This window comes from Phoxinus phoxinus (assembly GCF_949152265.1).
Source record: "Phoxinus phoxinus genome assembly, chromosome: 2".
In the NCBI taxonomy this organism is placed as follows: Eukaryota; Metazoa; Chordata; class Actinopteri; order Cypriniformes; family Leuciscidae; genus Phoxinus; species Phoxinus phoxinus.
In genome coordinates this window covers 41,247,640-41,263,959 of record NC_136877.1, presented here as the reverse complement: position 1 = coordinate 41,263,959, position 16,320 = coordinate 41,247,640, and the positions used below count along the sequence as shown (strand labels likewise).

The following is a 16,320-nucleotide window of genomic DNA, read 5'->3' as shown; positions in this document are numbered from 1 at the left end:
AATGTGTATGCTTATATTTTGTACAATGGCAATATAGTATCTTACTTACTATGCAAATTGTTGCATTGAATTACATTCAACAATCTACATAAATTTGAGGAAAACAGTTTCTGCAAATAATTTATAAAACATTTAAGGCCCACTGTTCCCTTTCGAGAGCAAGTGTGGGTATCTGCAGGTTGGAATAATGGGCGTGATGAAAGGTTGGGTCGTGGAGAAAGGTCAGGTCTTTATCATTGGTCTCGAAAGCTGTCTCTCAGGGTGTGGGGAATGGTTGGGGATAGTTTCTGTTGTAGCAATTCAGCTTTCAGCACACCTCCTTTTGGTACGCCAATTACTCTGACCTGCAGCTATCCCGGTCTCTTCGAGGGAACTTCTATGCTGCATCAGCTGCTGACGCTATGGGGATGTAAGGCGGGTGCCAGCAAGTCTGGGCTACCCCTCGAGAAAGCAAAAGGCTCTCCTTAGAATTAACATTTGAACTCTCTCTTGCATATGTAACAGCAACATCCGAGCGCACCACTCAGTGCATCTCACACCTCACTTTTACAGTCTCATCATCTCCCCCTGCTCCCCCTCTTCTCCTCCTCACCTAAAACTCACTAAAAACCTATGCAATGCTATGTACAATAAGTAACTATACATGTTTGTTATTATTTCATCTCATTGGTCTCATTCTCCCAGCCATAATACAAAGCTCCAAGAAGTTCTAGAATATGAGAAATATTATGTGCCCCTTAAAAGGTGTGCCCTCCCTCAGATCCTCCATTCCAACTACCGCCTGTATGTAAATAAGTATTCTCTTCCATAGGCAACAAGAACCCATTCAATCACAAATTCTGATCCCACAGTTGTGAACCAAAATCTAATTATAAAGACAAACACTACAGTTTGGTAAGCATATTGAATTATCTGGGTTTATAAGGAAAATTGGAGTCTGTAGGTAGACTTCCTATACGATCTGTGTGTAGTTTTCGTTGCCGCAGGTAAATATTTCTACAATTCCTCGATTTCTGAATTGTTGTTATTATATATGAATGACCAATTTTATTCTAAGAATTGGATTTTGAATGATTGTTTTATTACCTGGTCAATAAATTGTAAACATTTGATTTTATTCTGATTGACTCTGAAATTGACCGTTCGCAAAACCCCACCCTCGAACGGTTCTCGTCCAATCCTAGCTCAGCAACTGTAACTAAGGAGAAGGACCTCCGTCAAACATTCCGATTTCAGCAAGATAGTGCAACGATGCGCCTATGGCAGTGAGGTCTGCATGGGCTTAAAACTTGCTGTATTTTATGATTGCTTGCAACTATTATTAAAAAATAGGCTACATGTACAAACACCGTTTCACTACGGCACTGCGTCCCCCTCATCAGTCAGCAAACAAGAGAAAAAAAAGAGAAAAAGCACGGACTTACTAATTACGAAACTTTGATGTGGTTGAACAGGAACACAGTCACAAATTCCTCTGGAAAAACAGAGATTCTAATTATTGGACAAAAAACTTCCACACGTAATAACCTAGAGTACTGTCTAACACTTGATGGCTGCTCTGTTAAGTCTTCGTCGTCGGTTAGGAACCTGGGTGTGCTCTTTGATACCAATCTTTCATTTGAAAGTCATGTGTCTAGTATCTGTAAAACCGCTTTCTTCCATCTTAAAAATATATCTAAATTACGTCATATGCTCTCAATGAATAATGCAGAACAATTAGTTCATGCGTTTATAACCTCAAGGCTAGATTATTGTAATGCTCTACTGGGTGGCTGCCCTGCACGCTTAATAAACAAACTACAGCTAGTTCAAAACGCAGCAGCTCGAGTTCTTACTAGAACCAGGAAGTATGACCATATTAGCCCCGTTCTGTCAACACTGCATTGGCTGCCTATTAAACATCGTATCAATTTTAAAATATTGCTGATCACTTACAAAGCACTAAATGGTTTAGCTCCGCAGTACTTGAGCGAGCTCTTAACGCATTAGAGTCCTTCACGTCTACTGCAATCTCAAAATTCCGGCCAGTTAATAATACCTAGAATATCAAAATCGACTGCTGGCGGTAGATCCTTTTCCTACTTAGCAACAAAACTTTGAAACAGTCTTCCTACCATTGTCCGGGAAGCAGACACACTCTGTCAGTTCAAATCTAGACTAAAAACACATCTCTTCGGCCTAGCATACACATAACACATTATAGACTTTTATAATTAGGCTGCATAGTTTAGAACAGCCGGGACCGGGAACACTTCCCGTAATCCTGATGTACTTGGTACATCATAAGAAGGATAGCGTCTACGCTAATATTAGTCTCTCTGTCTATCCCAAAGTTTACCGCTGTCCACCGGAACCAGGCCGTATCCAGATCTGATGAAGGACCAGCGCCAGGACACGACGACGACGCCGCTGACCTAAAGTGTCAACCAGTCTCTCCTCCTCTCCACTCCGACTTCAACCAACCGGAACTGGACAAATACTCTGATTCATTCTGTACTTCATACACTGTTCACTCATTGGCCAGAGGAGAACTGGCCCCCGACTGAGCCTGGGTTCTCCCAAGGTTTTTTTCTCCATTCTGTCACCTGATGGAGTTTTGGTTCCTTGCCGCTGTTGCCTTACCTTCTGGCTTGCTTAGTTGGGGACATTTAATATTCAACAATATTATAGATCTGCCTTAAAGGTGGACGATGATGAAATAGTTTTTTGTATTATTTTCATGTTATCACTGTGAAGCTGCTTTGATACAATCTGTATTGTAAAAACCGCTATATAAATAAAGGTGACTTGACTTGGAACTCAAACATTAAACTTCAAAACAAAGTTTGCGCAGTTGCACAACTATTTACACAAATATATCCTTCTCAGTCGGCTACAAGTTATGAATGAAGAGAACAGAGAGTTGATGGTTTCAGCGCGTCCTCTGATTGCAGTGTTGTGACTGAAATAGCGCGCGCGGGAGCACATGCGCAAAACAGTTTTGTAAAATGATATATGATCAAATAAAAACGATTGATATATAATTTTACAAAACTGTTTTGTGCATGTGCACCCGTGTGCTATTCTGTCTATACTTTCTGTCGTGCCCTGGAGGATATGTCTGCTGCATTACTCCAAAACCAATCACTTAATGTATGGATCTCAACCCAGCCATGGCTATGGTTCTCAATTGTTTGACGGGCATAGTAACAATAACTAAGGGGCGTGGCTTTTGCGAACGGTCAATTGTTTTCCCAGGTAGATTGAACGGATTTGTATGTTACCGCAAGTCTGCATCAGATTAGTGATGACTAATATTTGGCACTAATTCAAGTGTACTTGGTTTGCAAAGACAAGGAGTGAATTTCCGTTTAGGACAGCAAAAATGCTGCTTGACCAATCTAAATTTGGGTGTGTCTTACCTCTGTTTTAACTTAATGTTACTTTAGATATGTGTACGTAACCACGGCTTGGCCAATCCAAAGAGAAGTAATGTTGGTCGACTTATATCTGTAGTAGTGGCCATACCTCTGCCTGAAGTAAACGTTACTTTAAATTTAAGTGTATGCAAAAAGCACAGGGGCTATACAAAAGTATCTTTGATTGTGTAAGCGTGAATGTGACCATCTCAGGTATATAGCCTAGCCAATTACCTCTGTTTAGTGACCGAAAACTGACGAGCTTGTGATCGCGAGACCCGCGTTAAACAGAAGGCGTGAGGACCTCAAAGCGACATAGATTCCTAATATGAATGGGTAAAATATAAGTAAAGAGTTAAAAAGAATAATCAAACATTCGCTCACATTTAATGATGCTCAGATATCATTTAAACCTTTTTCATTTATGGAGTCAGATGAAATAACGAGGTAATACATATACATATGAGAAAATGCATTTCATTTACTCTTGTTGTGTTGCGTAAAAGGAAAGACAGCAACACACAGTAACCTTCACCTGTTCTATCGGATACCGCCATTGGACCGATTTAGATGGGCTTACAGGGACGTGCCCTCGCGGAACCCGGACCGCATCAGCTGTCATTAGCTTCTTTGTCTTCAGGAAGCCGCTTGTATGAGTACTGTGTGAAGATAGCAGTGTGTGAAGAAAGGACAGAAGATAAGCAGAATAATGACGAGCAGACATTTTAAGAGCTATGTTCCTCCGTGCCAGCGTTTCTTAACGCCTGGCGATGGTCACAAGTTGTGTTATTTATCTGGGAGCGAATTGTGGGAATCTCAGGTGTCTTTGTGCCAAAATTCAAATGTAAAGGCGCTGAGCGAGTAGGGTTATTGATGGATGCCTTGGGTGGAAATGAATTTCCATCCATAGCACCAGAAGCTGATGCATTGTAGAAGTAGAAGTTCCCTTGAAAAGGAACGTCTAGAGTTACGCATGTAACCCGTCGTTTTCTATGTGTTGGCGCACATTTAAGTTGTTTTGCACGCGTGTTTCGGGCGTGCTGTTTCCTTGTGGCTTAAAATAATAAAATACGGTACAAATAATAAACTTTCAAAAATCTGAAATTAAAGTCGGATATACCAATCCATTTATTAACATAACAAAAAATGAAACCTTTCTTCAAACATAAACTTAACTCAAGTCAGTCTCCATGATTACACGCCGTGCCTCACGGTCAAAAACCATGCACCTCGCTGTGCGCCACACCTGCACTAATTAACCCCTGTCTTAAGTAGACAGAATGGCTCCAACACTATGCTTTGGGCATGCCGGCACATCTTCCTTCAGACAATACAAATCTGATGACATGTTCTCAGGCACCCTTCTTACACCCTACCACTGCGCTGGCCATATTATGCCGTGTTCATACACGTACCTCAGACGCTGGGTTCTGTGAGGGTGCATTCCCATAGTCATCAGCTGACGCAGCATCTCGTTCCCTTTCTCAGGGAACCGGGGTTACATTTGATGTTTGTATTTATTGTCTTTTTGAGTAATATCCTGATACAAAAAGGAGCAACATATTCATGTAACCAACATATTGTCTGAAAACATGAAGCTGTTACCTTTACATCCATGCCTTCCCTCATCTAAGGAGTTTTGAAGACAATCTGGACATCTACTCCAGGGTTATTCAGTGTTGAGTAAATGTCACCTCACCTCTGTCTGAAGGGCATTATCACAGCGATCTTCTCCCTCCAACTTCATTCAGAGCCGATAACAGCTGACGTGTGGCTCGCTGCTTAGTTATTCTGGCTGTGTGAGGACAGAGAGAGCTGAAGGAATCCAGAGGGAGAAAATCATCAGAAATGACTGAAGTCTTGTAGATAGCGGCACCTCAACCTGTGCTAGAGGGCATCTCCAACAATCCTTCGTCAAATGCATCTATTTATTTAGAGTGAACTACACAACAGTTCAATATTTTGGGGTCGGTACGATATTTTAAGCAAAGCTGAATTATCAGCATCATTAATCCACCGTCACATGATCCTTCGGAAATCATTCTAATATGCTGATTTGCTGCTCAAGAAACATTTCTGATTATCATCAATGAGAAACCGTTGTGTTGCTTGATATTTTTGTGGAAAATGTGTTAAATTTTTTCAGGATTCTTTGATGAATAGAACGTTTTTTAAAAAGCATTTATTGGAAATAGAAATCTTCCATAACATTATAAATGTCTTTCTGTCACTTTGTTCACTATAATGGATCCTTGCTGAATAACAGTATTAATCATTTCTTTACTGACCCCAAACTTTTGAGAAATAGCATCTCTCTTTAAATAATCAACATGAGAAGCACAGAAGTGAACTATGGGTCTTCGATAATTCACAAAAACAGTCCTTAAGATTCGCTGGTTTTGAAAAGAAAACATCACAATTGAATAACAAAGTGTCTCGAGACTCATCTCTTCACCTCATAAATGTGTATTATCCATCATAACATCAGTCTGAGACAAAAGCTGGTGAGAGGTCCAGTGATGTCAGCGGAGTGTTGTGGCTGATTCCTGCCGGACTCACTGGGAGGTCTTCATCACGGCGCCGCTGAACAGGACAAGATGAACAGAGGAACAAAGACGACCAGCTGGGCTGTGATGTGACAAACACCTTCCAATCGAGGAGAAGAACATGATTGAGCCTTTGAACATATAACAGTGTCCTGCTGTGAATATGACAGGGATAGACACTTATGCTCTCATTCTGATTTTTTAAGCAGCTCATGTGGATTTCCTGACAATGTTGTTGTAGTTGAAGCATCCTCTCATTTCCTGTTTTGGTGTTAGATCTGAAGGTATGTAATAGTGGAATGAATCAGAAGATATTCTATATCTATTATCTTTAAAAAAAAAAAATCACATATTGCATTAGATTAAACTGGGAAGGGTCATAGCACTCGCATATTGTTGTCCTATTGTAAGTTTAGCGTCTTCTATCGTTCTCATTCGTAAGTCACTTTGGATAAAAGCGTCTGCTAAATAAATAAATGTAAATGTAAAATAAATGTAAGAACACACTTTAGAGATGTTCTAGTAGATTCTATGAAGAGCAGCTTCTGAACAATATAGTAACGCAGAGGAACAGCTGATGACCAGCATATGGAGTTCAGCCCCAAAATGGAAGTCTTGAAGAAATAATTCTTCCAAAAATGAAAATGATGTGAGTATTTGCTCGCATGGCCTCATTTCGTTTTTAGTCTTTCATGAAACAGCAAATGAGATTCTTGACAGAACTGCATTTAAGGTGGTTTTACATAGATTAATAATGAATTAAGTTATACAAATTATTTTAATTAAAATTATAAAAACATATAATACACATTAAACACTAAAAATATTAAATATTTTTTCATTTACTTTGTTTGTCATGTGACCATGTGACATCAAAAACCATAATCATAATCTTGGCTTTTGCCAAATACCTTGCTGGTGTTATTCTGTCCTTTGTTGGAACTTGCTTTTCCTTATTTAAAACAGAAATTCAAACCTTCTATCATCTCATTTTGTGTTTCACAGACATTAGAAAGTTATACCAGGTTGGAATGACATGACGGTGAGTAAAGGATATCCTTTAATTAAATAAATGGTAACACTTTACAATAGGGTCCATTAGTAAACGTTAGTTAATGCATTAACTAACAATTACATTTGATGCCGTATTTATTATGTATTCAGTATTTATTTGTTAAAAATTATGTAATAAAAATACAACTGTTAGTTCAAGTTGGCAAAGATCCACTATATAACATTAACAGATACAACTTTTGCTGTTAATGTAGTAAATGTTTAAATTAAGATCAACTAAGATTAATAAATGCTTTAGAAGTTTTTTTTATTTTTATTATTATGTTAACTATGTAGTTAACTAATGTAAGCAAATAGAACCTTCTTGAAAAATGTTACCAATTAAACCATCAAGACTTCATTTATCAAACAGCTTCACCAACTAAGCTGAACATCTTGGCTGTGCTGGTCTTTTCAGGAGAAACCTTCATGATTTAGAACAATAATACATTAAATATCAATTATTAAATCCATGTCAAACCTGCAGCCAGACAGATGGTGGTAAAAAGTCTCCTGAAATGTCCACTGAACATCTGTGGCTGCAATGAAACCAAAACAGAACAAATGTTGGAGATGTTTCACCCCAGAGTGTCCACATCATTCATCCAAAGAGTTTGAGCATATTAAGGAGCGAGCGGCAGCTTTCTGCAGAGGCTCCCGCCATAGTCTGCAAACAGAGGAGCTGTTGAGTAAATTGAGGAAAAAGTTGCTCATGAAACTTCACTGCATAATACGTGAATAAAACGTTTGTGCTGAAATTTCAGATTGAGATCTGCATGAGGTCATGTGCTGAAAACGCTTAAACGATCTGCTCTCACGCACCGACAGATGCAGAGATGCACGTCACGTATTCTGGAGAGGTTCACTGGCTGCTACGAAGGTATCCAAGTCTTCCTGGCTGAAAAAGATTTCCCTGAACTTAAGGACGAGATGCTCAATCTGCTTGGTGAGGACCCGTCCTAATCTTCCCCATGCCCGTTACGACACCCCTGGAGATGTCAGCTGAAAAAGACAATAGTTTCAGAGGCACATTATTACATCTTGAGGAGATTATGAAAACAACATTTTTAATTCCATGCACCTATGACTGTTTCACTTCATTGTTTAAACAGTCTATTTTGTGTAATGGTGTGAATGTCAGAACACCCACCGTAACGCAGAGTCTCCAGCATACAGAGGATTTGAGATGAGCACTTCAACGTGGCGGTGACCTTCTCCTCGCGTCCTTCACAGCTACGCCGGTGTCATTACACTGACAGCGGCAGATTTACGGGTGAGAACAGCAGGCCGTGCAGCCGTTCGTCATGCATGCGCTCACGGATCCTCTCAACGTAATATATTCACAGTGTTACAGTCGACAAACGTTAGAATCAGCAAAATGAAAACGCAAACAACTGCTGAAGAACGAGCCGGGGAACTTCACAAGGTTCTGAACAAAACCAAGAGCTCTCTTCTGGTTAAACATCATGTAGGAAACCAGATTACAATAATTAAAAACTCATATTGTTATTTGCAGCATGATAAAAAAGTATATGAAAACCTGGACAAAGAAAAACCAAACGTCTTTAATAGGGGCTGAGTGTGTAAATGATAGTACAATATAAAACTACTATTGATTATAAGCATAAAATATCATTTAAAATTGATGCACACACACACAAAAGCATAATACAGGATATACATTTATTATTATTATATGTTTTTGAACAGTCTGAAATGTTCAAATTAGCACCATCAAAAGTGGAAGTTTAAGTACCAATCACATGTGCAACTATTGACATACAGTACTGGAATACACAAGCAATATTCCCTATACCTGGAACATGAAGCTGTTGCACCCAATAGTTCTGACAAAAGCAGGTAGATACATTATGTATTAAATAATCCTAACAAACATTAAAAAACACGTTTCATTTAAATACATACAAAAGTACAAGAACAAAACGTGAAAAAAACAACAACAAAAAAACTGCTGAATTTCACAGTAGTGAAATTTGTCTAGCACCTGTTGTGACCTTGTGCAACCTGGTAGATCGGAGCCAAGGTCTCAAACACACACGTACGCTCTGTTCCAAAAACTAGCGAGCATTTCAAGGTCAATTTGTATGCTATGCATTTCATCCTTATTGGAGTAGCATACAACTCAACGAGTTGTTGTAACTAGTGAGGTTTCATTCAGTTAGGATGCTATCTTAGAAGGCAGCTCCCCATGTAGGCAGTAGGCAGCTCAGTATGGTTTGAGTCTCTCATGCATATGCAGTGTCACTCTCGGCCATGGGGTTATTTTATGAAATACAAACTTTATATGTTACATTTTCTGACCACATCCTAACTGTAAAAGTACAGTACCTTGTAAACTCTATAAATTGTATCCAGATTTTAATTATGAGATTTGGACTGTGATGTTTGTTACAAAATTTCTTCTTCTTATTCCTAAATTCTGTGAAATAAAAAGGGCCTGTCTATGGGGTATGTTTGCATAATGCCTCTATTGCACAATATGAAAACTACAATAATTAAAAAAATTACAATTTTAAACAAAATAATTAATATCTCATACTGATAACAAGTGAATAAGATAAACAAGCACAGAGGCTCAAGAGTAGTATGTTTGAGTGTGACAACTGTGGCACTGCAGCACCATCAGACAGGAAATAAACAAGGTCTAAAGAAGTTTTTCTTTAAAGTTCAACTTTTAAAAAAAACGCGTCTCTAGACCTTGTTTTTTTCCCACTTCACTGACCTGCGTCTGGTCGTTTTTTAAACACAAAAATAGTGTGAACTGTGTGAAGGATCCTTAAAATATGATTAGACACATACATACAATTTCCTGTACCCTGATTTGACTACACTTTAAAGGAACCGTGCACCCCAAAACTACAAATTCTCTTGTCATTTTTTTATCCTCATGTTTTTAGGATTCTTTGATGATGCGAATGTTCAAAAGAACAGAATTTATTTGAAATAGTAAAGACATTTATAATGTTAAAGATTTCTATTCTGTCACTTTTGATTGATTTAATGCATCCTTGCTGAATAGTAATTATTATTATTTTTAAAGCAGTTGTTTGACTATTTTTGATTTATTCTGAAGTCATAAGACACCCTCTGTGCAATTTAAGTAGGAATTAGTGTTCAAAAGAATAAATGAGAGCATACTGGTTCCGAATTACATGAGCTTGAGTAAAATAATGACATTTTCATTTTGGGGTGAACTAACGATGCACCAAAGGCAACAGACCAATGGAGACTCACTAGTTTACACTGCAGAAGAGATCATGTACTGTTAAAATATATGAAACAACACAGCAAATATCTAAAACACGCAGAGAGTGTGGTAAATAATGCACAAAAAAAAACCTAGATGACAAAAAGAAAGTGGCCACATTCTGAGAGAGCCACAAATTCGCCTAGTTTTATAAACCCTAAAGAGAAAAATTACTCAAATGGGTCACTTAATATCAACTTGGCTGCATTGAGATGGCTATTTATGAATTAAATAACACACGCTACTTCAGCTCTTTTCCAAAACCTAGTGAGCTGCCTATGTAGGCAGTATTTTAAGACTCTCAGTGTGAAGGCTGTTCAAAAAGGTAGGCAGAATGACTGATTATACAACCTTTATGTCTTCTTTTGATGCAGATGGAGAGAATGAGAACTACAATAATGCATTGCATAATCTAAGCCTATTATTCTATGCACGCATAATGCAAGGATATGGCTTAAACAGTAGAGTATGGCACTAGCAAAGCCAAGATCACGGGGTTCGCATTATGCACGGTAAATGCATTGCAACAAGCTCAGAAAAAAGAAGCTGATTGATGAAACAAACATCATAAAAATGATTAAAAATATATATAATCCTTTCAATACCTAAATATATCAGCAAAAATAGTTCAGCTTAATAAACAATGGACTATTTTATCCAATATTTATGTTTTTTAAATGTCTATCAGTATTGCATTGTTAGATTAGCAACAGGTTCATTTTAAACTCTAGCTATGAGCTAGGCAGATCACTAGGTTTTGGTTACAGAGCCAACAGACAAGTTATTATTATTCTAAGAAATAAAAGCAAAAACAAGATAAAAGATAATTGATCCGAGTCTGAAAATAAAGTCCATCAGTTATTGGCCAACCAGTGGCCTTAAGAAAGCAACCGCAGCTGGTAGTCTGGAGAAATGAGCCAGTACGCTGAAGAAGTCACTTCCAGGGAACTAAAAGGGTGGATTACAGCAAAACACGACAAAACAAGAAACCTTCAAGTCCAAAAACAAGAAACAAGCGTAATGCAAGTACGCAAACGCTTGGCGAACACACTGCAAGTACATACTTTGGTGGTAACTAACCTCAGTGCCTTCAAAAGTTTGCATAGTGTGTTCTGCTTGAAAATATCTGTCCCACTGCTTTCAGGCTGCTTTTATTTTCACATAATAACATTTTCAAATATAAAACATATTATTCTTGACAGTACAAATGGGAAAGGCAAAAATAAACCTCTGTGTGTTGTTCTCAAGTCTTGGGGGGCATTTTGCTGGTGTAAAAGTCTCTGCAGGTCTGGCAGCAGCGTTGGTACCAGCGCATGTCCTGGCACAGGTTCTTATCTCGGATCACCCTGCAGTAAACCGCCCACTGATCCCCCGTGCACTTGTACGTCAATGCAGCTGCCAGGAATGACAGAAGGACAGGACACGACATTTCATAGATTCAATTATATCACATGATCCCTGACACAACATGCATACATCAGTCCAGACATGGACATTTGTGCAGTTCACCTAGAAGACAACCTTCGCAATGCTCAATGTTGCTGTCATACACTGTTTTATTTACAAATTCGAAAAATCTTTTTTTACAAAGATCACTGGAGTATATGTTTTACAAAGAAAATACTATTTTTGCCTCTCTATAAATAAGGTCTATTAAAATAAGGTTTTCTTAGTTAATATTAGTTAAGTACATTTTTGACGTAAGTGTGTTTCCTCAGTACAGTAACACAAAAGTGTTGTTTGCACTTTCCCCACGATGCAGTCAGGACTGAAGTTTGACTCCCAACACATGGAAAATATGAATGTAACAATATTTAATATGCAACAACACGTGGGGCTCGTATGAGAGCGGTTTCTGCAAAGAACGCAGGGATGAGACCGTGAGTACATATCTGGACTGTGTTTTGAGTTTTTATGGGCATATTTCATATACTCGAGCTCTAAACATGAACAAGCAACATGTATTCGCACATATTTTATCACGTCTTCTTCAAATTAAATTATATATATATATGCAAATAAAGACAATGATACAGTGGTGCGTCTGATCATGAACACATTGACAAAATATCTAAGAAGAAAGGACAAAAAAGTAACTAACTATGCCTTTATTCTTTCTGTTAAACTGATGCGTGTCAGTTGTTCAGTGATTGTAGTGCTCATAAATGTAATGAAAACATTATTAGACCTTTTAAATGTTCTTCCTTATTTTAAAATACAGACCGATAGCTCTGCAAAGTCATAATGCTGATTTGTTGATATTTCTAAGAATAATTTATCAGAATGTATTTGATTTGATCGTGATGGTTGTTAGTAGTCCCTAATGATAAACTTTTTGTGGGTTCGTTGTCATAAGACCTATTGCGAGGGTAATTATTTCTCATGGAGACATAAGGTATTTTCAACATTTACAGGGGCTAGTCGGTATGCAATACAATTTTATTTGTATTACAATGTATTATATACAATTATATATTGTACATTAAAAATAATAACCTAATAGCTTTATGTTTACATCTTGTAAATAGGAGGCAGCATTAAAGGGTAACTATCGCCAAAATTAAACCTAAGCTCTTTTTGTTAATCTACCCGAGTCAAACTTTCGTGTAAAAGCATAATTAGAATGGAAACGCCACTTTTAAGATTGACCATATTTCGTTTTAGCTCAGAATGCCTTTTGAATGGGAGTGCTATGGGCACTTCTATGATAGCATTAAAATCGCTATTTTTAAAACACTAAGAAGGCTCGACACAACATGAAACTGTGCTTGAAGTATCACCAGGGGCTCTACACATGAACTGGAGCATTGACTACATTGTTTGTGTACACAAAGTTTACTAAAAAGAAAGGTTTTGTACGACTCACTTTATCAGTTAGTGTTTCCGGTGGCTGGAATTTTGTCAGTCAAAAGTAGTCGATCTCTGTATGCAACGTAATGAACTGACTATATGAGAAAATGTCATAAACTTGTAATTCCAATAAAAAGCATGATAACTTAGACACTTAAAATTTATATGGAAACACGCTTTAGGAGCTTTCCCTCTTTACTCTCCTCATTTTACGTTGCATTCAGAGATTGACTACTTTTGACTGACAAAATTCCAGACAAAAAGAGCCTAGGTTAAATTTTGGTTACCCTTTAACTTATTTCTGCTCATTTCCACTTTTTTTTTCTTTCATCCATCATTTCGAGAGATACAATGCAAGACAGAAAACCATTCCAACTTGTGCGTCTATTTTCCTATTTTTTTAACAGATTTAAATCATCAAATAATAAATAGGATATTTATAGGATATTAAATAGGATTATTCAGAGCATATAACATTTTATTTACAGCAGACAATCATGCAACTGACCACGTGAGCAGCGCGTTCCCGGGTTTGTAGGATCACAAAACTCGCTCCACCATCATGAATAAATCACCATCCGAATGCATGAGTTTTAGCACTGAGGTGCCATGCAAATTTGATTTTACAGACATCCACATGAGAAACAATTACCCTCCGAATAGGACTAAAGGGTTATATTTTTAAAATATATCAAGGTGCCCCCAACTCTGTTGTTTGTTTTTCTTTCTCCGCTCATATTTTAATATTCCTTTCTCTGTTTTTCGGTTTCATGACACTTTAACATGAACAATGAACAATACTTCTACAGCCTTTAATCAAAGTTAATTTCAACATTTACTAAAACTTTTTTAAAAACAAGAGTATTTGTTAACATTACTTAATGCACTGAGAACTAACATGAACTATGAAATATATGTTTTACTTACTAACAATAACAAAGATTACAAAACACTCAATACATTGTTCATTGTCAGTTTATGTTAGCTAATGTGAACACGAGACCTTATTGTAAAGTGTTTCTGCAAGTCTTTGAAACATTGTTCACTCAGAAATTGCTAGTACAAATAATTACAGAGTAAATCCTATAACTTTTTTTTTTTCAGTGTAGAAGGACATTCGGCATATAAACGTTTAGAGAGTATGTAAATCTGTTCTTATTTAGATGGTTTTTTTAGATTATTTGAACGTGATGCTTTCCAGATGATGCTTCTTTTAACAGATGTCTTGGCAATGAAATGTTTATGCAGTACAATGAAATGTGTATTGCTTAAAGCTAAGAAAGGCTCTATTCCAAAACCTAGTGAGCTGTTTACTGCCCACAGTACAATTAAGGCAGCATCCTAACTGAAATGGAAATGGACTAATTTGGATCACTCGACATAGGCAGGTTTAAGTCAATTTAAAATATAATGAGGAACTGGAATTGCCTTTGCATCAGAAGTGCATTTGATGTCTAAATGTGCAGCATGCTATTATTTGGAACACGGAAGCATTTTTTTTAGTTTTTATGTATATACATTGAAAACTCTTTGTCCTAAAGGTCTCAATAATTTTTTACAGAATGTTTATTTGTTCATTATTTAATCTATTTTTTTATTATAATTTTTTTTTCTATCTTTGTTAAAAAAATCTTTACATTTTTTATATTTCATTTTTTTAAATTTTCTGTTTTAATTTAAATTTTAGTCATTTTTGTTGGGTGTTTCGTAATTTTAATCAGTTTTTTCTTCAAAGACTGTAAGTTTTAGTTTTAGTTTCTTTGTGTTTAGTTATTTTAGTACTTAAACTAAATGAAAATGAGAAATATTGCCTTGTCAACTACGTGAAATAAAATAAGCAAGTTTTATTTACATTTTATTTTATTTCAGTTAATATTTATTTACCGGTAGTTAGTTTGAAGTAATACAAAATGTTATGGTTATAGTTTTGGTTTAGTTGTAGTTTTAACTGATAAAGTCTACATATCATAAAGCTTATCTTTAAACCCAAATGACAAATAATTCTAGATGATGCTATAATTAAACCAATATCCAGTAATGTAACTTTTTGTAATGCATCATAAAATGAGTTGAAAATGGATTGTTTTTTTTGTGTGTGACATTTCTGGTTGAAACGAGAATAAATAATGAACAGCGGGATATGAGTTTATAAAAGCCCGGGGCCACGAGGGAGCAAAAGGGGGCATTGTCCACTAAGATCTGATTTGTTTCCATTTGTAACCCCTGCAACGCGATTTTTAGTGAGGGGGACCCAACATCTGAAATGTCATGCCCCTCCTCAAGAATTATGAAGTTCACATGTCCTATCAACAGCTCTGAAATCAGGATACACAAACATCTTTAACGGTAAAGTCTTACCCAGTCTAGGGGAGGTGATGGTGTTCACATTGACTTTCACGTTACACGCCCCCTGATGACACTGCCTGTACGCGGGGGGCTTCAGGACTACTGGGCAGTTGCTGCCATGCCGACCGGTCACTTTGTGCATGCATTGGACCACTCTGGATTGCAAGCCCCGCCCACAGGATGATGAGCACTGCAATGAATCAATGATGACATCACAATAGATTAAAAAAATACAATAAATCACATCATAACCTGCTCTGACAGACCTCATTTTACTCACAAAAATGCATAATCAATATTTCCAAACTGTCAATATCATGTTTAAATAATAGATTATCGGATAATCAGATTATGTTGATAACCAGGAATAAAATTTGGTAGCAGTGGTATCATATTATGATTTTTTAGCTCAAATCACGCCAAAAACTAAATTTTTCAGCCTGGTCAATCTAATTCACATGCATATTCAAGAGTAACAAAGGTAATATTGTCCATTTTAACTGTAAATCAGGTGGGACTATTATTGAGTGTTACTGTATGATTTCTCAAAAAGATTATTACACTTGGGCCCTTTCCTATGCTTACAATGTGACAAAATAAAATGACAAACAATTTTAAAAAAAGAATAAAAAATAAAAATATATATATATATATATATAAATAAATATAGCTGCAAGCAGCGATTACGGGCCCAAGCCGGTGGCACCGCCACCCCGGTGCCTTTAGTTGCACTAAAGGCACCAGGGTGGCGGTGCCACCGGCTTGGGCCCTCCATCGCTGCTTGCAGCTATATTTATTTATATATATATATATATATATATATATATATAAAACCGCCACCCCGGTGCCTTTAGGGTTC

General features: G+C 37.0%; 1 protein-coding gene across 2 annotated transcripts in view; it reads right to left on the bottom strand.

Annotated features, from left to right (window-relative positions):
• Window positions 1-8,542: 8,542 nt before the first annotated feature.
• adamts17 (ADAM metallopeptidase with thrombospondin type 1 motif, 17) overlaps window positions 8,543-16,320 on the bottom strand; it is a 127,145-nt gene continuing 119,367 nt past the window's right edge. For both annotated transcript variants that reach the window (XM_079638183.1, XM_079638184.1), the window contains 2 exons: window positions 15,474-15,651; window positions 8,543-11,660 (listed from right to left, as the gene is read on the bottom strand). In XM_079638183.1, the coding sequence (XP_079494309.1) occupies window positions 11,509-11,660; window positions 15,474-15,651 (330 nt within the window). In that variant the 3' untranslated portion in view covers window positions 8,543-11,508. The remainder of the gene's footprint in view (window positions 11,661-15,473; window positions 15,652-16,320) is intronic.